Here is a 25,320-nt window from a genome sequence, read left to right on the forward strand (position 1 = left end):
GAAAGGGCCGGTTTGATAAGCTGCCATCAAACTGGTTGACACACACCCCCCCCCCTGAACACCCCTCTAGCGCATGCTGATGAGTTGTTCTACAGTTAGACACGCAAGGCGTGATGACCCCATGGGCTCCTACACGCCGTAGCCCTGCAGTGATATTGCTATCACCCAAATCACGCTCGCCTCTTCTTTGCAGACCACTGCCGCTCTCACGGGAGTGGGAGGCATCAGTGTGACACCCCGCCTGGCGAAGGCGAGGCCGGGGTAACCCTTGCTGTGCATTCGACTGAAGAGGCCTCGAGTCCCCCTGCTAACCACTGTAACTAGTGGCAGCCGTAACACCAGGCTCACCCATCACACAACGTGTGGTGCAGGAGCCACGCGACATCACAACATTCTCATGGACAGACCCAGGCTCAGCCATCAACTGGGTGTCAGCCCCTGTCCCCATTAGAAGTGAAAAGTGAGGCCGCATACGCTTCAAAGAAGGTTCACGGCCCGAAGCCAAAGGAAAACGATCAGAGCTCCTCTTCCGTTGGTGACGGAGAAAGGATTGAACGGGGAGCGGGCTGCTCGCGGCAGAATGACGACGGCTTGTTTGATCCAAAGAATGACGACGGCTTGTTTGATCCAAGCCGAATGAGTCCAGTACTAACACAAGCGACACATCTTCAGTGTTTACCAAAACACACAAAAACAGAAAGGTCCCGAGTCCAGGAAAATGCGAGGAAAAAACAGAGCATCCAAAAAAGTATGTTTCCAAAAACTCACAATTGCGCAAAGCGATCTACGAGGCACAGATCCACGGATGGCAGAGAGGAGCAAGAGCGGCGACTTCCAAAGACGTTCTGGAGAAACGACGGAGAAACACACGGGAGGAACAAGCAGCAGGTAGTGGTAAGCAAAACGACCCGACACAGAACGTACAGAACCCCAGAGTATATAAGGGCTCCACCGAGCTGATTTGAAACTCACTTCAGGTGCGTGAAGGTAATTGGTACCTGCGGTATTGGACCAATCCTCACAGTACCCCCCCCCTCCACGGGAGCCACCCGGCGACCCGCCCGGCCTCGGCTTCCCCGGATGGGACCGATGGAAGTCGGTGACCAGGGCGGGGTCCATGATGAGCTGGTGGGAGACCCAGCTCCGTTCCTCCGGACCGTATCCCTCCCAGTCCACCAGGTACTGGAACCCCCGTCCCCGCCGTCGGACGTCCATGAGCTGACGGACCTTCCACTGGGGGTGTCCGTCCACCATCTCGGGAGGAGGCGGATCTGGAGCAGGAGGCATCAGGGGACTGAGAGAGACGGGCTTAACCCGGAACACATGAAAAACGGGATGAATGCGCATGGACGCAGGAAGCTTAAGACTCACCGCCGTGGGACTGAGCACCTTCTGGATCTCAAAAGGACCAACGAACCGGGGGTTAAGTTTCTTGGCCGTGGATCGAAGCGGAAGATCCTTGGAGGACAACCATACCCTCTGCCCAGGTTGGTACGTCGGCGCAGGGATCCGGCGTCGGTTAGCTCCCTGACTGGCGCGCTCCGATGCCCGGAACAGCGCTGTCCTGGTGATCTCCCAGACTTGACGACACCAGTCGAGATGCTCCTGCACGGAGGGAACTGCCACTTCCGACTCCTGTGCAGGGAAAAGAGGGGGTTGGTAGCCCAGGGATACCTCGAATGGCGAGAGGCCGGTGGCGGAACTGACCAGGGAGTTGATGGCGTACTCGACCCAGGGGAGGAACCGGCTCCAGGAAGCAGGTCTCTTGGCGGCAACACAACGGAGAGCAGACTCCACGCTCTGATTCATCCTCTCTGTCTGTCCGTTAGTCTGTGGATGGTAACCAGACGAGAGACTAACAGTTGCCCCCAATCCCTTGCAAAAGGCCCGCCATACCTGGGAAGTGAACTGGGGACCCCGGTCCGAGACGACGTCCTGGGGGAAACCATGGAGGCGGAACACGTGGCTTGTCAGGAGGTCCGCTGTCTCAGAAGCTGAGGGAAGCTTGGGAAGGGCCACGAGGTGGACCCCCTTGCTGAACCGGTCCACCACAGTCAGAAGGACTGTGTTTCCCTGGGACGGTGGAAGACCCGTGACGAAGTCCAACGCCACATGGGACCAAGGGCGGCTCGGAATGGGAAGTGGCTGTAATAGACCGGAGGGTGCCTGGTGGGAGGCCTTGCTGCGGGCGCAGACCATGCAGGCCAGAACAAACTCCTTGACATCGTTCCTCATGGTGGGCCACCAGAATCGACGAGCCAGGAAAGAGAAAGTGCGGTGAACGCCGGGGTGGCAGGCAAACCGGCTGGTATGGTCCCATTGGAGAACCCGGGACCGGACTGAGTCGGGGACGAAGAGGCGACGAACAGGTACGTTGCTGGGAGCGGGATGGAAACGTAGGGCACGACTGACCACGGTCTTGATGCCCAAGGTGACTACTCCCACCACCCTGACCTCTGGGAGGATGGGAGTCAGATCCTCAGTGGTTGGAGCCCCCTTGGAGTGTAACCGGGACAGAGAGTCGGCCTTCGTGTTGCGGGACCCAGGGCGAAAAGTAAACGAGAAGTCGAACCGACTGAGGAAGCTGGCCCACCTTGCCTGCCGGCCGTTGAGGCGCTTGGATGCACGGATGTACGTCAAGTTCTTATGGTCCGTCCAAATGGTGAACGGTTCCTCGGCCCCCTCCAGCCAATGATGCCACTCCTCCAAGGCAGCCACTACCGCCAGCAGCTCCCGATTGCCAATGTCATAGTTCCTCTCGGCAGGAAGGAAACGACAAGAGTAGAAAGCGCACGGATGGACTTTCTGGTCCGTCGCCGACCGCTGAGACAAGATAGCCCCTAGTCCAGTATCAGAGGCGTCCACCTCCACAATAAACTGCCTCTTGGGGTCTGGGTGGAGCAAGACCGGGTCGGTGGTGAACCTCTTCTTGAGGGAACGGAACGCAGCGCAGGCCGCCGGAGACCAGTCAAACGGCAGGGAGGGAGAGGTCAGCCTGGTAAGTGGTTCCGCCACTTGGCTGTAGTTCCGGATGAACCTCCGGTAAAAGTTTGCGAACCCGAGGAAGCTCTGTAGCTCCTTCCGAGAGGTGGGTTCCGGCCACTCCTCCACGGCCCGGATCTTGCGAGGGTCGGCTCGGGTCAGGCCGCTCTCCACGATGAAGCCAAGGTAATCGACGGAGTCGGAGTGGAAACGGCACTTCTCTGCCTTAACGAAGAGCCGGTTGTGGAGGAGGCGCTCCAGTACTCGGCGGACATGCTGGACGTGTTCCTCGAGAGTCTTGGAGAAGATGAGGATGTCGTCCAGGTATACCACCACAAACTCCTCGAGCATGTCACGGAGGACGTCGTTCATGAGCGCCTGGAATACCGCCGGAGCGTTGGTGAGGCCAAACGGCATCACCAGATACTCGTAATGACCCCTGGGAGTCTTGAAGGCGGTCTTCCATTCATCGCCCTCTCGGATACGGACCAGATGGTAGGCACTCCGGAGGTCCAGTTTGGTGAAGATGGTAGCCTGGGTGAGGGGCTCGAAGGTGGAGTTCATGAGAGGAAGAGGATACTTGTTCTTAATGGTGATCTCGTTGAGTTGGCGATATTCAATGCAGGGTCGAAGGTCTCCATCCTTCTTCCCAACAAAAAAGAAACCGGCCGCCACCGGGGAGGACGAGGGCCGAATGAGGCCTGCTGTCAAGGACTCAGAGATGTACTTATCCATCGCTGCCTTCTCAGGGACGGTCAGACTGTAGAGGCGGCTGCCGGGAAGGGGGGCCCATGAGCGGAGGTCGATGGCACAGTCGTAAGGCCGGTGAGGAGGAAGGGCCTGAGCCCGGGACTTGCTGAAAACCTCCCCGAGGTCGTGGTACTCGGGGGGAATAGTTGAGAGGTCCGAGGGCGGCACACAAGGGGAACTCCGGGGGGAAGGACTGGACGCCCCCTGAAGACACTGGGCATGACAGGAGGAGCTCCACCCCATGATGGTGCCGGAGGACCAGGCGATGTGGGGCTCATGCAGCGCGAGCCAGGGCCGACCCAGGACTCCTGGGACAAGAGGGGATCTGGTAATAAAGAACTGGAGTCTCTCAACGTGGTTACCAGCAATGGTGAGGAGGACAGGACAGGTGTGTTGAGTGATGTCAGCCAGGCGGTGCTGATCCACCGCGAAAACCTCCAAGGGCCTCTCGTGGTCCTCAAGTGGAATGTTGGCCTGGGTGGCAAACTCAACGTCCAGGAAACTCTCATCAGCACCCGAGTCAATGAGTGCACCCACCGTCGCCCGCTGGTCCGCCCAGGCTAGGGTGACGCTCGTCAGACGGTTAGATGGTGCACGGGTGTGGGAACAGGAAAAACGGCTCACCAGGATCTCCCGGGGTCCCGGCGAGCCTGGTCTTTTGGCCGGGTAGGGCAATTGGAGATACGGTGTCCATCCCGGCCGCAGTAGAGACAAAGGCCGGACCTGAGCCTGGACTCCCGTTCGGCCGGACTAAGGAGGGTGCGTCCCTGCTGCATGGGTTCCTCCTTGGTCACAGCTCGGGAGGGAAAAGGGCCACCAGTCGCGGAGGGGGCAGGACGGTCAGCAGAACAGTAACGAGTACGGGGGGTCTGGGGAACGTCTGGGGGTCCCAGTCGTGCTCTCTCACGCCTTCTCTCCCGGAGGCATCCGTCGATGCGAATGGTGAGGCTGATTAGGCCCTCGAGAGAATCGGGCTCCTCTCGGGTCGCGAGCTGGTGTCTTACAGCGTCGTTGAGCCCCTTCAGGAAGGTGAGATGAAGCGCCCGATCATTCCAACCGCTCTCGGTTGCGGCCAGTCTGAACTCCAGCGCGTAGTCGGTGACACTGCCACTGCCCTGCCGGAAGGTGCCCAACCGAGCTCCCGGGTCCTGGCCACGAGCTGGGTGGTGGAAAACCCTTCGGAGCTCTGCCACGAAGTCTGGGTATGAGAAACAAAAATCAGCCCTCATAGACCAGGAAGCAGTAACCCACTGTGCTGCTCGGCCTGTGAGCAGCTTAGTCATGTACGCTACTCGGGCTCCCTCTGACGTAAATCGGCTGGGTTGATGAATGAAAACCAACTCACATTGCATGATGAATGTGGCACACTCCTCGAAGTTACCGTCGAACAAACGTGGGTTGGAGAGACGGGGCTCCCGAGGTGCGAGGTCGGGAGGTGCGGGGTCCGTCGCAGCGGCGGGTGGTGATCTGGCTGGGACTCCTGGCACAGGTGGGGTTAAAAGCAGGGTGTTAAATGCTGCACTGAGAGCCTGTAGCTGGTGCAGAATATCAGCCTACTGATTACCCTGGGTAGTCTGCTGGGTGGCCAGAGTGTCAAGAGAATCCTGAATTAGCTGGACCTGGGCCCGGAGGTCCTGCACAGCAGCCGCAGCCGCACCTAACTGTTGGGTGTGGTCGTTGGTCAGCTGGATCTGGACCGCCAACGCTGCTCTAACTCTGTCTGTGTCGGCTGGGGTCGACATGGTCGGGTCGTAATGTTATGGTTTGTAAACAACCCCAACAGCACGGCACAGACAGGTAGTTCAGAGTTAGCCAAAAACCAGGGCGTATTTATTTCCAAAACAGAGAAGAGCAAAAACAACAAAAAGCATAAGGGGAGAATGTCCTTGGGCAGAGTAGGCTCTGCGGCTCTGCAGCTCGGCTCAGAGCAGAGACGGCACTGTGGCGTTGCGCCTCTGACTCTGCGGCTCTGCAGCTACTTGGACATCCACTCGGGGAGGAACAGATCCACTCGGGGAGGAACAGAGAGAGAGAGAATGTCAACAAACGAGCGTATGGAATACGAGGCAGTCCAGTATTATTAGCTGAGTCCAGTACTAACACAAGCGACACATCTTCAGTGTTTACCAAAACACACAAAAACAGAAAGGTCCAGAGTCCAGGAAAATGCGAGGAAAAAACAGAGCATCCAAAAAAGTATGTTTCCAAAAACTCACCAAGACGCAATTGCGCAAAGCGATCTACGAGGCACAGATCCACGGATGGCAGAGAGGAGCAAGAGCGGCGATTTCCAAAGACGTTCTGAGGTATATCTCGGAATGGCTTAAGAGCGGGACGTGATGGCCAAGTACGCTATATAACTCTCAGTAGACTGAGGGGGCGTGGCCTTATGTTCATTGGACACTATAGATGATTAACTCTCAGTAGACTGAGGGGACGTGGCCTTCTGTTCACTAGACACTATAGATCAGTGGTCACCAACCCGTCGATCGCGATCGACTGGTCGATCTTTGAGACTTTCCCTGTAGATCTTTCCATGAAAAAAAAAGTGTTTGATCTTTCCCTGAGAGTCCACATTACAGTTCTACTTTTGTTTTGATGTTAAAAGTGATGCTGCACTTAGCACTGACTACACTTAGCACTGACTGCACTTAGCACTGACTGAGAAAGTACACATTACAGTTCTACTTTATAAAATGCTAATTGTAAATATGTTTGTCAATGTTAATAATATGAGAAAGTCCACATTACAGTTCTACTTTTGTTTTGATGTGAAAAGTGATGCTGCATAAGATGACTGCACTTAGCACTGACTGAGAGAGTACATATTACAGTTCTACTTTGACGTTTTAATGTTGGACCAAAGCATTGTGTAATTAGAATACAGGCAAATAAAAGTCATTTATTTTAAAGTACAATCTTGGCTGTCTTTTTCTCTCAACGCTTCAATAGGTAGATCTTGCCTTCACCAAAAAAAATAAAGTGATCTTGGGCTTAAAAAGGTTGGTGACCACTGCTATAGATGATTAACTCTCAGTAGGCTGATGGGGCGTGGCCTTCTGGTCACCAGACACTATAGATGCTTAACTCTCAGTAGGCTGAGGGGGTGTGGCCTTCTGTTCACTATATACACTATAGAGGTTTAACTCTCAGTAGACTGAGGGGGCGTGGCCTTCTGTTCTCTATATACACTATAGATGTTTAACTCTCAGTAGACTGAGGGGGCGTGACCTTCTGTTCACTAGACACTATAGATGCTTAACTCTCAGTAGGCTGAGGGGGCGTGGCATTATCTGCCCTAGACCCTTGACTCACTGACACACTTCCTGTCTTTAGGAGAAGACAACTGCAGCCAAGAGGAGATCCCAGGCACTGTGTGAACCTCTCCCGTTCCACCATAGAAAGCATCATCACTAACCGCATCACAGTCTGGTACGACTCTGCCTCAGACCGGAAAGCAGACCGGGGGTGAACACCTGACCCTCCCAACACATCACCGGTACATCACTCCCTCCCATTTTATGCCGATTCTTAAGTCTGCACGTTTACATTGCACTACTTTTATTGTCTTTAATACCTATTCTTATAACGGCAATTTATGAATTGTTTTTTATTCTGTCAATTGTGTGCTGATTTTATGCCTATGTTCATTTTATACTAATTGCTGTGGGGCACTCTGGACTGCGGTCAATGTGTGAAAAAAAGTACTATATAGATAGTTATTAATATTTATTATTGGTATATTGTAGAAATGTGTGCATTGAAATGTCTGTAAAGTCTCGACGACATTGAAAATGAGGATCACCTCAATTGTCTTTTTGAGAATAAATAAAGGTTTGAATTTACACCTCTCACCCCAACCACAGACAGTTTGCTCACAGACAGTTAATAACTGTACATTAATTAGCTTAACGTAACTTCGTCATATACTGTATACTCCACATATTATACCCCACATGTTATACTGTATACTGCTATGCACTTAACTGTTACTTTGTACTCTGGTTAAATGCCAACTTAATTTCATTTGTGCAATGACAATACACATCTAATCTAATCTACATTGGTTTTCCTCTCATGTCACACACGCACGTCGCACGCGCACACACACACACACACACACACACACACACACACACACACACACACACACACACACACACACACACACACACACACACACACACACACACACACACACACACACACACACACACACACACACACACACACACACACACACACACACACACACACACACACACACACACACACACACACACACACACACACACACAGACACATCCATCCATCCTGCAGCGGGTGAGAAAACGTCCTGCCCACTCACAAATCAAAATCAAATCAAAGCAATGGTATTTGTATAGCCCAACATCACATGGAATAGCCCCTGTGGCCTGTACAAGTCTTCTTGTACAGATCAAGAAGAAACATCACAATAGATCAAAAACAAAAACCACCATAAAATCCAAATATGCGACACTCCCAGACTTTCCTCAATGAAGATAAGGAACAACTCACTAAAAACCTAGCAAGAGGGGGAAAAAGCACCACAGGCAGGGTGGAGGAGAGAAACCTCAGATGGGCTGTTCAAAGGGGATCCGCCAACAGGATGTCTGTGATAATATAGTGTTGCAATGGATGATAGGTGGATGGAGAATACAACAGGCGAATACTTGGAATGAATGTATATATACATGTAATCAGGGCTTGACATTAACACCCGCCACCCGCCAAATGCGGGTAGAATTCGGCAGTGGCGTGTAACTCCATCACTCTTACCAGCCACGTTGGCGGGTGACCTTTTGGTAGCATTTTCTATTAAAAAAAATAAACATTGTAGTTTACAAAAGGCATCTGAAATAATTACGTCAATTCGAGGTGATACTACATGATACTACAACTCCCATGAGCACTTATTCACATCTTTCGTAATAGACACAGAAGGGGCGCAGACCTTCAATGGCACTCAATTGTCATTTCATAATAGACACAGATGGGCGCGGACCTTCAATGGCACTCAATTGTCATTTCGTAATAGACACAGATGGGCGCGGACCTTCAATGGCACTCAATTGTCATTTCGTAATAGACACAGACGGGCGCGTACCTTCAATGGCGCTCAATTGTCATTTCGTAATGGCGAGTGGCTAGTGACTTTGGGAAACCACTAGCCACAGTGGCTGGTGAGCCAACAAGTTAATGTCAAGCCCTATTGAATATCTCTGGGGTGGAGCCTGCTGCCTCGGCGACGGGCCCCCATTGGGTCCCAACCATCCCGAGCCCGGGGAGCACCGCCCCTCCAGCCCCCCCTGAAGCCCCGCCCCTACATGTACTGTATATCTCACCCTCTTCTGCTCCCTCCAGCGGCCGCGCAGTCTGTCGTCGAGGCGCCGCGCAGCCGAGGCCCACTGCGCAGACAGCCTGCGCATGCGCCTCTTCATGAAGCTCAGGGACTCCTTGCCCGCGCCCACCTGCTCCAGCAGAGCGCCCACGTCCGAGCGGAAGGCGGCCTGCAGGCGAGAAGGAGGGATGGAGAGGGGGGGGCTCAACACCAAATATGAAGTGATAGATAAGACTGAGACGATATGCCATTTGGAAGAATCGGTAAATCGGGAACAAATTTTCTTCTTATTATTATACATAAAAAATTATATATATATTAAAACATTTTATAAAAATATTATTATCACACACACGAACTAACATTAAATCGTATTTTTTTTTCTTTCGAAAAAAACTACTCTTACTAGCTATACCGCTGGCCAGTATGACTACTACCCTAGTGTCTTTATACCTGTATCACTGTACATATTAATTCTACAACTCTGCACATACATCTGATTAGCACTATTACTCAGTAGTACTCATTTATATATTCTATGCCCAGTTGAATCACCTGTACATTGTATATTGCTATTGTACTTTACTGTTATTTCTTAATAATTACTAATCGAATATAATCTAATCTAATTAGTCAAATCTAATCTAATCTTATCATAGAAGTATAATTGATATCCACAACAGATTGGCATTCAGAAAAATATTCATACTGTACGATGGATTTATACTGTACAGGCTGGGTTTAAACTCACTGCACCACCAACTAGACATCAATTGTAACAAAAACGTCTTCAAGTGGTTGGTTAAAATCCATAACTCTCAATGTCAGTGATTAAAACTGTATTGATTGATAGATTGATTTATTGATTGAATTTATTTGACAACTTTGGAGAAAAAAACACACATTTGAAGCAAGCTTCTCATACACATTCTCAAGAAAAGTCATCAAGGATAAACACAATAAAGACACAAGCTGATTTCCACTGTGGTCCATAATCATTCAACTAGTTAAAACCGTTACGAAACAATCGCATTAACATGTAATCAAAAATACAGCGCCACCACACCACAGCACCGGTACAAACCAGCCTTTCTTAGCCTTTTTTAGCCACTTACATACATTTACATTTAGTCATTTACAGGGGTTCCCAAACTTTTCAGGCCAGGGCCCAGAAAATAAGGCGTCAGAGAGCCGCGGCCCAATGCACATCGTCTTTTTTTTTTTTTTTTGCCAGGCGACCGATTTTTTAAGCCAAATATCACTTCAATCCTATTAAGTTAGTTCAAATTAGTTATTCATTTATATGTGCTATTTATGAGAGGGCTAACTTGTTGCAAAATAATAATGATAATAATAATAGCCTCATTAAAATACTATTGTTGCTTTGGTTGTTTTCAGCGTTTTATGTGCATAATCTGTTATTTAGTTTGAAATGTTCGTTGAAATAAGTAGATTTTTAGTTTTTGTTTATTTATTAAGTTAATATAAAACCATATAGTCACATTTTAGAATACAACTAGAAACACTGTCCTGGCCTGCTTCTAAGTTCAGTGGCCTGACAAAAAAAATAAAAATAAAAAAATAAAAAATAAAAAAATATATTTTTTTAATTTTTTTTAATTTTTTTTAATTTTTTTTTAAATCATCTCGCGGCCCACCCGTGGCTGCTCGCGGCCCACCTTTGGGTCGCGACCCCGACTTTGGGAACCACTTTTAGCTGACGCTTTCATCCAAAGCGACTTACAAGTTTTGTACAACAAGACAGCAGGAAGGGTACAACTCTATCAGCTGAGTAACAATGTCCATCAAAGTGTTGAGTGCTACAGTGTAGGTTAGGACAAGTGCATGACAGTAAGGTTAGTTAGGGTTAGAGTTATATGTAACAACGTCACCTCAAACTTTGATGCCCCAAGTGGGAATCGAACCCCGGTCTCCCACACCGCAGGCAGCAACACAGACCGCTATACCAAGAGGTGAATCCTCTTCTAAGTAATGGGTTTATCTGTCTTTTGAGGATGTGAGTTTAACCCATAGCACCGCTACTCACCCCAGCCCTTCTTGACTGCGCTTCACGATACCATCCGTTACACTCACGCTCACCCTACTCCACCCAAGGCATCCGGGTCAATCGGTACCATTGTAACAGTTGTGACAACGTCACCTCAAACTTCGATGCCCCGAGTGGGAGTCGAACCCCGGTCTCCCACACTGCGGGCAGCAACACAGACCGCTATACCAAGAGGTGCATTCACTTCTAAGTATTGGGTTTATGCGTCTTTTGAGGATGTGAGAGTGAGTTTAACCAATAGCACCGCTACTCACCCCAGCCCTTCTTGACTGCGCTTCACGATACCATCCGTTACATATATATTATATTTACATTTTTTATTTTAATTTTTTTATTATTATTTTTTATTTCAGATAATGATTGAAGAAGTGCGTCTTTAGTCGACGGCGAAAGATTGGACGTGTTTCAGCTGTCCTGACTGGGGTGGAAGGTTCGTTCCACCATTGTGGGGCAGGGACCGAGATTAGGCGACTTCTCTTTGATGACCCTCCCTGATTTAACTGTGAGTGGAGTCAGGATGGATGTCGTTGCACAGATTAGAGCTCTAATGGGCCTGTTAGGTGATGCAGCCTCGGGGGCCACGGCTTCTCAGACAGTTGGCCTCAGGGAGCCCTGCTGCGTGAATATTTTCGGCAACCAACTTGTGTTTAGCGTTTCTCTGATTGGCCACTACGCCCATGTGACCGCGGCAGCGCGAGAGAGCTGCAGCGCGGAAATAGGCTGTCTATTGCCTCGCGCTGCAGCGCGGAAATAGGCTGTCTATTGCCTCGCGCTGCTGCGCGGAAATAGGCTGTCTATTGCCATTCTCTAAGACAAACTCTAACCTTAACCAGCTCATTAACAGCGCCTAAACTTAACCCTTCTAACCATAACCAACTCCGAAACATTGCCATTCTCTAAGACAAACTCTAACCTTAACCAGCTCCTTAACAGCGCCTAAACTTAACCCTTCTAACCATAACCAACTCTGAAACATTGCCATTCTCTAAGACAAACTCTAACCTTAACCAGCTCCTTAACAGCGCCTAAACTTAACCCTTCTAACCATAACCAACTCCGAAACAATGCCTAACCTTAACCAACTCCGAAACAATGCTTAAAGTTATGCCTAAACTTAACGGCGAAAGAATGCGAATGCACGTTAAAAAAATAAAAATAAAAAATTTGAAGGGAATCGAACTTGCCAGCAACGGGCCGTAGGATCCAAAGCAATGCAGCGCTGCCAATTGAGCTAGTTCTGGATAGTAAAAAAGGGGGGATTACTGCTACATAATGCTGCCGCGACGGAGCTCGCTCCGCGGCAGAGCGGAGTGCTGCCGCGTCGCCGCGGGGGCGTGGCTAGACGCAAGTTGGGCGTGGCTAGACACAAGTTGGTTGCCTTTAATATTTAGGCAGCCCTGCCCCCCCCCCCCCCCCCTCGCTCCCTGCTCCGCGTCTATTCGAAGCCCAAACAACTCCTGCTTCCGCGTTCGAGTTTTGCGCCCAACTCTACTAACGGCTCGCTAGTCCTGCCTCTACTAACAGCCTGCATTATCCAATTCATATCAATCGAAATAACGTATTGTTTTCATCTCTCTATATTAACGGCTCGCTAGTTCTGCCTCTACTAACAGCCTGCATTATCCAATTCATATCAATCAAAATAATGTATTGTTTTCATCTCTCTATATTAACGGCTCGCTAGTTCTGCCTCTACTAACAGCCTGCATTATCCAATTCATATCAACCCTCTCTATATTAACGTGATTCCATCAACACAACATAAATGTTTAAAACACAACAAGACCGTTTGCATCACTTCCCACGGTTCTCGGCACTTATTCTACCGGTAGTGCGGTAGTTGTTGCCACGGTCGGTATTGGGTCTTTGGGTGACTACTTCATTGGCGGGGAAGAAGAACACTGATAGCGGGGTGTGGACCATCCCGCGAGCCCCAGACCACCGCCCCGCGATGCAAACTGTCTTGTCGTGTTTTGAACATTTATGTTGTGTTGATGGAATCACGTTAATATAGAGAGATGAAAACAATACTGTAACTGAGGGGTACAATTCCCTGACTGTATTGAGAGTATAGTATTATTAAACCACTACTTAGTTATGTACTTTAATTACTGGCCATACAGTACATGGATATATCTGGTGAACACCCACACAAGAATACGGCAATGACACATAAAGTTCTAGTTAGAGGTATTTATTATTATTAGAGCAGCAACGGTAGGTTACAGATTGATAATTATACTTACGCTTGTAAGGCGAAGAACACTTAAAGTAGGTCAAGAGCGTAAGTCCATGAGAATAGTAAGATGGGTATAACTGACGCCACCTGTAGCATAGTAATTATATAAGGCACACTCGTAGTCAGCTGGACGAGGCTCCAGATACAGGAGCCAGTGCAGTACTCCCTTGGTCCGCAGACAAAGCAACAGCTAGAATCCAGTATGCCCGACAGCATGGATGAAAGCTAGCCAGCCTCTGGTCCTAGAGGCGGGCTCGAGGGTGCTCCTCACAGGGGTAGATCCCACACGACAGTGGGGTAGACGGTTCTCTGCTCCAGCAGCCACAGTACCAAAGCAATATAATCCAGCCAGAAAAGGCTCTGCATTCGCCGGTGTAGGTTCTCCGGTGTACATATCCAACGGTTCTCGTCTAGGACTCCTCGGGTGGTGGCACGAGTTTAGGCCGCCCAGCCTGGATAAGTGCACTAGCTATAGGTACGACGAACCGGTGGTAATGCTGGTCACGGAAGAACGGTAGCCGCACGATACACTATAAATGATAGACTATTACTTCACATTAGAATAAGTCGAACTCGACGATACGGCGTTAAACTCTGACACTTTAGCTATATATTCGCACGCGGTTCTCAAGGCTCTATTCAGGGGCAAAGAGGCCCACTTCACGGCACGTTGTATCGTGGTGAAGGCTTCAACTTTTAGGATACTCTACTGCTGTATCCACCTGCGACGTATTTATACGTAAGGTGAATAATCTAGTGCCAACCTCAGTTCTGTCTCGCTTCTTTCTTTCACCATAGGATCGAGGCCTCTGCCAAGAATCTTCGCAAACTGCATGCTACCATGTCCTCCCTCCTCACTCCCCCCCCACCCCCTCCTCCCTCATCTTTTTCTGCCGAAGACTTTGCGATCTTCTTTGAGGAAAAAGTGGAGAACATCCGCAGCTCCTTCTCCCAACCCCCACCCATTCCAAACGCTGAATCGAGAACCTCATCCTTCACTCTGTCATCTTTCTCTCCCATTACAGAAGCCGAGACCCTGACACTGGTAACGTCGAACCGTCCGACTACATGCCAGCTGGACCGGCTACCCTCCCCACTCCTCCAGACCATAGCACCGGACATCCTCCCATTCCTAACTGCAACCATCAACTCCTCACTCAACTCGGGGGTGGTCCCCACCTCCCTAAAACAAGCCAGAGTCACGCCCCTCATAAAAAAACCAACCCTGAACCCCACCGTCATAGCCAACTATCGTCCTGTCTCTCTTCTCTCCTTTCTTTCTAAAACACTTGAACGTGCTGTATCCAACCAACTTACTGCTTATCTCTTACAGAATGACCTCCTAGACCCCAATCAGTCTGGCTTCCGGACTGGCCACTCCACAGAAACGGCCCTCATTGCGGTCACAGAGGCACTTCACTTAGCAAAAGCGAAAGGCCTCTCCTCTGTCCTGATTCTCCTAGATCTATCTGCAGCCTTCGACACAGTCAACCATCAGATCCTCCTCGCGGCCCTCGCAGGAATGGGAGTGGCTGGATCTGCGCTGACATGGCTGACATCATACCTCAACGACCGCTCCTACCAAGTGTCATGGAGAGGGACTCTGTCGGCCACCCGCCCCCTCCGGACGGGTGTCCCCCAGGGCTCGGTCCTAGGACCCCTTCTCTTCTCCCTCTACACTAAATCACTGGGTAACATTATCACGTCTCATGGCTTCTCATATCATTGTTATGCCGATGATACTCAACCCTTCCTCTCCTTCCCTCCCTCAGATATCCACGTCTCTGAGCGGATCTCGGCCTGTCTGTCCGACATCTCCGCCTGGATGACGACCAACCACCTCAAACTGAACCTAAGCAAAACAGAATTGCTCCACCTGCCGGCCAAATCCTCCCCCCTGACCGACCTCTCCATCACAGTCGAGAATGCAGCTGTGACCGCGTCCCCGACCGCCAAGAACCTTGGTGTTGTCCTCGACGACCAGTTGAACTTCTCTGCTCACATCGCAGCGACAACCAGAACCTGCAGATTCCTCCTGAGCAACGTCAGAAGGATACGCCCCTTCCTGACAAAAGAAGCCACCCAACTCCTCATCCAATCAAGCGAGCCAGGATGAAGGCGGTATGTATTTCTCCTCCCTCCTCTCGGGCCCGCAAGTAAGCCACCGAGCCCTAGGCTACTTCTGAGGCGTCGCTGAAGACGTGCAGGTCCATCTGGCACGTATCCAGCCGCACTGTGGGTGGGAAATAGCTGCGGCGTATGTTCACATTTGGGAGCGAGTTGAGTTCCTTTTCCCACTCTCTCCATGTGGAAGCAAGGTGGTCGGGTATGGGGTCGTCCCAGCCCTGGTCCTTGTCCCACAGCTCTCGCACAATAATTTTTGCCCTGGTGGTGTAAGGTAGGATACATCCCAACGGGTCATATTGTCTGGCGAGTGTTCTGTATACACTCCGTCTAGTGGTCGGTAGTGAAATCGACCTTCCCTGCTCCTTGGTCAGGGGTGTGTGTCTGTAATGGAGCGAGTCTGTTTTGAAGCGCCAGACTAGTCCTAATGTCATTTCTTGGGCTTCACCTGGGATGGTCGCCATCCAGGTCTCGCTGCTTGCTGCCTTGTTCTCTGGGGAGAGGCTGCGAAGTACTTGAGGGTCGCTGCTGGCCCACTGCCGGAGATCAAAGCCGCCTTTGATCAGGGAGGCGCGGAGCTTGAGTAGGAGGGCCTCGGCCTCTTCTGGCGTCGAGACGCTTTGCAGACAGTTGTCCACGTAGAAACTCCTCTCTACACTTTGTCGGACCTCCTCGTCAGCTGCTGGGTCCTCTGCGACATGTTTTTGCAGTGCGAACGTAGCACAGCATGGGCTGCATGTGGTTCCGAAAGGGAGGACCTCCCATTGGTAGATGGATGGTTGCTCATCCCCGATCCTCTCTCTCCATAAGAACCGCAGCAGGGGCTTGTCCTCTTCCACTAGTCGCACCTGCAGGAACATCCCTTTGATGTCGCCGCTGATGGCCACCTTGTCTTGGCGGAAACGTAGCAACACGCCTAGTAGAGAGGGGCCGAGTGTTGGGCCGGGCAAGAGTTCTTTATTCAGATTCTGTAGTCCGATCTGGTAGCTGCAGTTGAACACAATACGATCCTTGCCGTTGTGGTGGACCTTGTGGTGGGGCACGTACCATGATTCGGTTGTCTGATCGGCCTCTTGAATGTCAATTTTCTTTATGTGTCCCGCTGTGATTAGCTTGTCAATCTCAGCGCGGTACACAGTGGCTTGAGTGGGGTCTCTGGCTAGACGCCGCTCTGTGTTCAGTAGATATCGCTCCGTCGCTTCTTTTGAGGCGTGGAAGGTGGGCATACCCTCTCGCCTCAAGAGTGGAGTTGCGTATCTCATCACTCCATTGACCTCGACTCTCCTTGTCCTCTGCTCGAGGAGGGTTATGGCATAAGTGTCTTCCTTTGAACGAACAAGTTTCTTTTCATTCTTAAAGGGCATTGTGTCTAATGTCCATAGCCTCTCGACGTGCTGTAAGAGGGTGGTGTCTTCTTCTGTCATTCTGGAGTGGAGGCAGCGAGTGGCTGCTGGTCGGTTGGGAGACCTGGAGAGGGGGCCTTGTAGTGTCCATCCTAGGCGGGTCTCGACTGCTGCTGGACAGCCTCTGGGCCCGATGTGGACCCGGTCCGTAGGGACGATGAGGTGTGCGTGGTCGGATCCTATGAGCAGGGTCGGGGTGGCGCCGTCGATGAGCGGTATAGGTAGTTGGTGCAGGTGCACGTATTTTTCCATCAGCTTGGGGATGGGGTAGGTGTACTGTGACAGGCCTATGTCTTGGCTGGTGAAAGCGTTAGTAATCCTATACTGCCTCTCGGGCTGCCCGATTGCTGCGATAGTGAAGGAGACGTTTTCACCCTTTATGGTCTTCAGGTCTCTTCTTATAGTACGAATTGTCATTGTTTCTTCGCTCCCCCGCAGACCCAGCCGGGCTGCAGCGGATGCGAGGAGGAGAGTCTTTTCTGACCCATCGTCAAGGACAGCGTAAGTGTCCATGACCTTGTCCTCGTAGCTTAATATCACTCGGACCACTTTCAAGAGCACTCGGGAGCTCCCGCTGCTGGCGGGGTCGATATACATGACGTTTACTCTCGAGCTACTTGGGGGTGCGAGTTTCTTCCTGTTGCTGTCATGCAAGACATCCAAGTGGGCGCCGTCACACCTGCTGCATTTCTTCTTTAAGCGGCACTCGGCTGCCATATGGCTGTGCGCGCAGCGGAAACAGCGGCGGTTGGCTTTGATCCACTGACTCACTTCGTCAGCGGTCATCTTCTTGAAAGTGTCACATTGAGACAGCCAATGTTCTTTCTCGCAGTACTGGCATACAATCTTCCACTTCTCTTTCGTCGAGGGGGTGTTGTGGTTCTTGTGCCGCGGTACTGATTCGGCTTGGTGCATAACGGTCACCAACCGGCGGTTATCATTAGATCTCCGAGGTCCATCTCTTGGGCTTGGTCCACTCCGCACGAACGTATCCAGTCGTAGGCTGCTGACTTCTCTCGCGAGGAAGTCGGCCAGGTCTAGGAGGGATGGCTCGGGACCGTCGGGATCACGGTGGTCTCTCTGCCGCCGAAAGCGCTCTTGGCGGGCTGGAGGGAGCTTCTCTAGTATTCGTTCTACATTAGAGTTAGCATATCGTTCGTGTCTCCCTTTTTCCTTTTGGGACCCCAGCATCCCTACCAGGGATTGTACCTTGATAGAGAGGTCATCCAATGATCTATTGTCTGAGGCTGGGGGGAGACGGTCAATATTCCTTATTTCTTGTATCACGTAGTCCCATATGCGTCCATAACGCTGGTCGAGGGCTACTAGAGCCGCGGAGTATGGGGTGCTTGAGTTGGAATATGCCAGCGCTATATTATGCGCTCTGGGCACCTTGAGATGCTTGAGGATGATAGAATATTTGTACGACTCATCAGGGACGTCGGACATCATAGTCTCTAAGCACATCCGTAATTCCGTGTACTGTGCTCTGTCCTCGTGCGTAAAGTCCGGGAACGTCGGTGTGCCAAGGTACGATGCCATGGATGGCTGACACATCGGTGAGCGTTGGGGGAGAGGCCTCCTGGGCGAGTCTCCCTGTACGTGTTGTCGTGGGCTGGTACTTGGTGGGTACCAGAGGCCGGGTACCCAGGTACTGTTCCTCGGTGCTGGATGTGCGTCAAACTCCCCCTTGAGTTGAGTCGGGGGTTTGTAGCGCAGTGACTCGGGGGTGAAGTCTGGGCTGTACTGGACCTCCTGGTCCTGTGGAGTACATTGCTGCTGGTGGGCTTGACCTTCCTCCTCTTCCTCTTCCTCTGCTAGGTCTTCTAGGTCTTGAAGTCTTCTATTCAGTCTCTCGGCGGCATAGGCCGGTTCTTCCCGGTTGCTGGGTCTCGTATGGACCGGTCGGGGAGGGGGTCCGGAGACGTAGATAGGATCCTTCTGTTGGCCGGGTTCCGGGTCACTTGGTCAGGTAGGGGAAGGTGCCCTAGACCCTTGTCGTGATGATTCCCTGGAGCTCCGTGCGGAGAGAGGGGGTGTCGCCCCGGCAATCAATTGTTCCATTATATGCGCCTGTAGCCGGTCGCGCTCTGCTTCGCGCTGGATGTGGGCGATGTCGCGCTCTGCAGAGTGTTCGCGTTCACTAAGGGCTTGCGCTTGGAGTTGCGCGTGAAGGCGCTCTCGTTGGTCTGCAGATTGTTCGCGCTCACTCAGTTGTTGAGCCTGCAGGCGTTCTCTTTCCATGGTAGAGTGTTCGCGCTCACTTAGTTGTTGCGCCCGGAGGCGCTCTTGTTCCATGGAAGAATGTTCTCGCTCACTAAGCGTCTGTGCTTGGAGTCGATCGCGTTCAGTGGAGGCTGCCAGGGTGGCGATGAATGCCTGCGCCAGCATCTGGTCCGCTTCGCTGGGGGAAGACACTGACGGAGGTGATCGGCTTCTGGCAGTGCTCGTTGGAGATCTGTTCTCTTGGCGCGCCCCGAGGTCTATCTCCTGGGCGCGCTTCTCTTCTGGTAGTGTGTCGGGTTCTGTACCTGGAGCGCTTTCTTTATCCTGGAGCTCTCCGGGGACCGTCCCGATGACGTTGTCTGGGGGTATAGTCATGTCATGTCCCCCCTGGTCCCCCCCGTGAGCTTGGTCAGTTACGTTAGAACCCACTAGGGTCTCTACTGGCAGGGTCGCCTGGTCGGTAGGATTTGACATGCTTTTACTATCCGCTTTTTCCGCATTTAACGTCTGTATAAAGCTAGGTATTAGACTGACAGCGTAGTCCTCTAGGTAAGGAGGTGGCTGATGTCTGCGCTGCGGGCGTTCTAGCTTGGGAGAGCCGCTTGGGGAGTGTTCACCGCTGGCCATGGTTAATATCAATATTATATTTAGATATTACACTGATATTCCTCCGGCTCGAAGGACCAATTGTAACTGAGGGGTACAATTCCCTGACTGTATTGAGAGTATGGTATTATTAAACCACTACTTAGTTATGTACTTTAATTACTGGCCATACAGTACATGGATATATCTGGTGAACACCCACACAAGAATACGGCAATGACACATAAAGTTCTAGTTAGAGGTATTTATTATTATTAGAACAGCAACGGTAGGTTACAGATTGAGAATTATACTTGCGCTTGTAAGGCGAAGAACACTTAAAGTAGGTCAAGAGCGTAAGTCCATGAGAATAGTAAGATGGGTATAACTGACGCCACCTGTAGCATAGTAATTACATAAGGCACACTCATAGTCAGCTGGAGACACTGGGGGGTTCCCTCCGGTTGTAAGCCGGCAGGGGTAGAGGAATGTTCGGGAGCAAAGTCTGGGTCAACGCGGAATAACGAGGCTCCAGATACAGGAGCCAGTGCAGTACTCCCTTGGTCCGCAGACAAAGCAACAGCTAGAATCCAGTATGCCCGACAGCATGGATGAAAGCTAGCCAGCCTCTGGTCCTAGAGGCGGGCTTGAGGGTGCTCCTCACAGGGGTAGATCCCACACGACAGTGGGGTAGACGGTTCTCTGCTCCAGCAGCCACAGTACCAAAGCAATATAATCCAGCCAGAAAAGGCTCTGCATTCGCCGGTGTAGGTTCTCCGGTGTACATATCCAACGGTTCTCGTCTAGGACTCCTCGGGTGGTGGCACGAGTTTAGGCCGCCCAGCCTGGATAAGTGCGCTAGCTATAGGTACGACGAACCGGTGGTAATGCTGGTCACGGAAGAACGGTAGCCGCACGATACACTATAAATGATAGACTATTACTTCACATTAGAATAAGTCGAACTCGACGATACGGCGTTAAACTCTGACACTTTAGCTATATATTCGCACGCGGTTCTCAAGGCTCTATCCAGGGGCAAAGAGGCCCACTTCACGGCACGTTGTATCGTGGTGAAGGCTTCAACTTTTAGGATACTCTACTGCTGTATCCACCTGCGACGTATTTATACGTAAGGTGAATAATCTAGTGCCAACCTCAGTTCTGTCTCGTATTACTGCGCAAACCTGGACATGTTGAGACATGCCTTGGCGTTGCCTTTGAACTTGCCATGGCCGTTGGCGCCTAGGGGTCGCTGTCCAATAGGAGAACGAATATTATGGTCTGGTTTGTACCTAGGTAAAGGGATATTCCGTGTATATATACAAAGAATATACAAGGGATATCAAACGATATACAAATATTATACAAGGGATCTCAAGCAATAAATATATATATTCGGTTTAATCTGACCCTTTGTAACAAATACGTTATTTCGATTGATATGAATTGGATAATGCAGGCTGTTAGTAGAGGCAGGACTAGCGAGCCGTTAGTAGAGTTGGGCGTGCAGAACTGGCGTAGATAAGGGGGGCGTAATACAGTGGCCAATCAGAGCAAAAAACTCGAACGCGGAAGCAGGAGTTGTTTGGGCTTCGAATAGACGCCCCTGCCTCAGTCCCCCCCCCCCCCCCCCCCCCTCGCTCCTCCCCCTCAGCCCCCCCCCCCTCAGTCCCCCCCCCTCAGCCCCCCCCCCCCCCCTCGCTCCCCAGCCTCAGGGAGCCCCGGGTCCCAGAGCAATGTGAGCAGGCGAGGGTTAATCGATCGAGTAAGAAGCACAGGGAGCGCGGAGAACTCACACGTACAGATGTAGAGGGAATTTTCTGCTGTCGACTTTTCGATCAATAATCTGTTTTGAATTTGAAAAAAGAAAAACAAACCTTCTTATTGTCTTCTACTATTACGCAGACGTAGGCATGATGGGCAATCATTTTTTAATCTTTTTTTTTTCTTTCTCCTGAATGGTGACATTTGCGCCATCGGTTTTCTATCACTCACTGCACGTCAGGTCCATTAACCTTGTTGGAGCGGGCGCCCTGTTTGTGACTGTAAGCTAGACAGGCGACTGGCTGGGAAGGTCCTGTTTGTGACTGTAAGCTAGACAGGCGACTGGCTGGGAAGGTCCTGTTTGTGACTGTGAGCTAGGCAGGCGACTGGCTGGGAAGGTCCTGTTTGTGACTGTGAGCTAGGCAGGCGACTGGCTGGGAAGGTCCTGTTTGTATCTGTGAGCTAGGCAGGCGACTGCCTAGGCAGGTCCTGTTTGTGACTGTGAGCTAGGCAGACAACTGCCTTGGAAGGTCCCACTCACTCAGTACCACATGGGGAGGGGGGAGGGGGATTCGGAAATCTATTCTATCTATCGAAAGAGCACACCTCTGTAATTGCATTTATTTTCCGGTTTGTTCACAGGATCCAATGTAGCGTTAATTATGCGATAGTTTAAGGGTGAAATTTGTTGGTGGATGAAAAAGGGGGGGGGGGGTTTGCTCAGGGTGGCATATAAGCTAGGAACACCACTGATATTATTATGTACTATGCTACTTGTATATACTACTACCTACTATGTACTATGCTACTTGTCTATACTACTACCTACTATGTACTATGCTACTTGTCTATACTACTACCTACTATGTACTATGCTACTTGTCTATACTACTACCTACTATGTACTATGCTACTTGTCTATACTACTACCTAATATGTACTATGCTACTTGTCTATACTACTACCTCCTATGTACTATGCTACTTGTCTATACTACAGTATCTACTACAGTATGTACTATGCTACTAGGCCTATACTACTATCTACTATGTACTACTACGCTACTAGGCCTATACTACTATCTACTATGTACTACTACGCTACTAGGCCTATACTACTATCTACTATGTACTACTACGCTACTAGGCCTATACTACTATAAACTATGTACTACTACGCTACTAGGCCTATACTACTATAAACTATGTACTACGCTACTAGGCCTATACTACTATAAACTATGTACTACGCTACTAGGCCTATACTACTATAAACTATGTACTACTACGCTACTAGGCATATACTACTATAAACTATGTACTACGCTACTAGGCCTATACTACTATCTACTATGTACTACTATGCTACTAGGCCTATACTACTATCTACTATGTACTACGCTACTAGGCCTATACTACTATAAACTATGTACTACGCTACTAGGCCTATACTACTATATACTATGTACTACGCTACTAGGCCTATACTACTATAAACTATGCACTACGCTACTAGGCCTATACTACTATATAATATGTACTACGCTACTAGGCCTATACTACTATAAACTATGTACTAAGCTACTAGGCCTATACTACTATATACTATGCTACAATGCCTATACTACTACCTGCTATGCTAATACTACTATGCACTCAGAGTGAAGCACTCAAGCTCTGCAGTGCTAGGCGAACAATACCACTGTTTCAAGTTTCAAGTTTGTTTATTAATTGTCACAATAAAATACACATACTTTACGGTGAAATGCTTGGTTCTGGATGAGCCCCTGAGAGTGTGCTTCACACCAAAAACACGTAAAACTATAAAAATTAACTAAATTAACTAGGGATGTCCGATATTATCGGCCTACCGATATTATCGGCCGATATCGGCATTAAAATGTGATATCGGAAAATATCTGTAATTTTTTTTTTTTTTTTTACATTTCTATAACCGTTATTTACCCAGGCAAGCAAGTAAGAACAAATTGTGATATTATTTATTGTCTGTAGTATGAATAATGTTGTGTTAATTCCACAACAAGAGATATGTAAGGGATAATGTATAGCTACGAGGTCATTGTCGCAAAATAATTGACCGACACAGAGTTTAAAATACCGAGCCGCCTCGGCGAGGTGTTTTAAACGTCAGTGAAGGTAAATTATTTTGCGACAATGATCGAGTATAGCTATACATTATCCCGCTTATTACATGGCTAACTTACTAACAATATACCTAATTCATTTTACATCGACTCGCAACACTGGTTCTGGCTGCGTTCTGGCTCCGCTCGTTGCTCCGCCCCCTGTCATCGCCGGCAGCAGAACACCGGCAGTGTCTAATTGCACTGAAACAGTGTGTGTCAGTGGGCTTGATTGCGAACAGCTGCGCACAGCGGTCATTATTGTCCCACAGCGGTCATTATTGTCTGATAACTGACCTCTGACGCGCACTATTGACCAATCACAAGCAAGCATTTCGGCGAATGTGAAAACGCCATGTAATAAGTAATGTTAATTACCTGAAATTATTAAATTTTTTGGGGGGGGAAACCATATCGGTATTGGTTGATATCGGTTGATATCGGTATCGGAAAATTAAGAGTTGGACAATATCGGTATATCGGTATTGGTAAAAAAGCCAATATCGAGCATCCCTAAAATTAACCACAATCTCGACGGAGCCCACAGAGAGGCGGCCGGACTGTGCGGCGCCATTTTGACCTGACCTGACACTGACCCCTGGCCTCCAGAGTTGTATCCCCCCCCGCTGACTTATTTTACTCAATTTGTAAGTCACTTTAGATAAAAGTGTCCACTAAATGACAACATTTAAATGTGTGGTAAATATACATACTGTACCTCTCTCTCTCTCTCTCTCTCTCTCTCTCTCTCTCTCTCTCTCTCTCTCTCTCTCTCTCTCTCTCTCTCTCTCTCTTTCTCTCTCTCTCTCTCTCTCTCTCTCTCTCTCTCTCTCTCTCTCTCTCTCTCTCCTCTCTCTCCCTCACAAATTTCACTTTCTTTCTTTTACATGTGGAAATCAATATGCAGAGCTGTGTTTGACGACGCAGGTGAAAGCCTGGTCTCCAGAGCGACTGGCCGGTGGCACAGTGGTGAAATGCAGACCGAGTACCTGAGAGCTTCAGCACCCAGGACATAGAGGCGGCTAATTACAATACACGCCACAGCCGCCCAATTAATCTACATCAGGGCCCATTTGTGCTGCGTGTACAGTGCTCTGGGAGGAGAAAGGAGGAGAAGAGGGAGGGAGGCAAGGGAAGAAGAGGGAGTGAGGGATGGAGAGAGAGAGGAGAGAGAGGGATAGAGGGAGGGAGCAATGGAGATAGGTAGGAAATAGGGAGGTGAAGGAGAAAGAGAGAGAGAGGGATAGAGTGAGGGGAGATAGAGGGGAGGAGGAGAGGAGGGAGGGATATAGGCAAGGGAATAAGAAGATGGAGTGAGGAGTGAGGGAGAGGGAGAGAGGAGAGGGAAAAGGGAGAGAGGGAGGGAGCGAGGCAAGGAATGAGGGAGAGAGGGAGGAGTGAGAGGAGAGGGAGGGAGAAGGAGGATGAGAGAAAGGAAGGGTGAGGGGAGATAGAGGGAGGGAGGGAAGGAGGGATATGAGGGGGAGGGAGAAGGGGGAGGAGTGAGGTGGGATGAGGGAGGGATGGAGGGAGGGGAGAGGGAGGGATATAAAGGGAGGGAGGGCAAAGAGGGAGGGGGGGAGAGTGAGAGGGAGGGGGGGTAGAGAGAGTGGAGAGAGAGGGATATAGATGGAGGGGAGAGAGAGGGAGGGGGTAGAGATGGGGGGTGGG

At 50.2% G+C, this 25,320-nt stretch overlaps 1 protein-coding gene across 1 annotated transcript in view; it reads right to left on the reverse strand.

The window, feature by feature from the left end:
• LOC311240686 (alpha-1,6-mannosylglycoprotein 6-beta-N-acetylglucosaminyltransferase B-like) overlaps positions 1-25,320 on the reverse strand; it is a gene marked incomplete at both ends in the record, with an annotated part of 501,846 nt that overhangs the window by 251,498 nt on the left and 225,028 nt on the right. Inside the window, one exon of the mRNA XM_084329259.1 lies at positions 9,099-9,297. Coding sequence (XP_084185385.1) covers positions 9,099-9,297 — 199 coding nt within the window. The remainder of the gene's footprint in view (positions 1-9,098; positions 9,298-25,320) is intronic.

This window comes from Notolepis coatsorum (assembly GCF_963971535.1).
Source record: "Notolepis coatsorum genome assembly, chromosome: 14".
NCBI classification, from domain to species: domain Eukaryota; kingdom Metazoa; phylum Chordata; class Actinopteri; order Aulopiformes; family Paralepididae; genus Notolepis; species Notolepis coatsorum.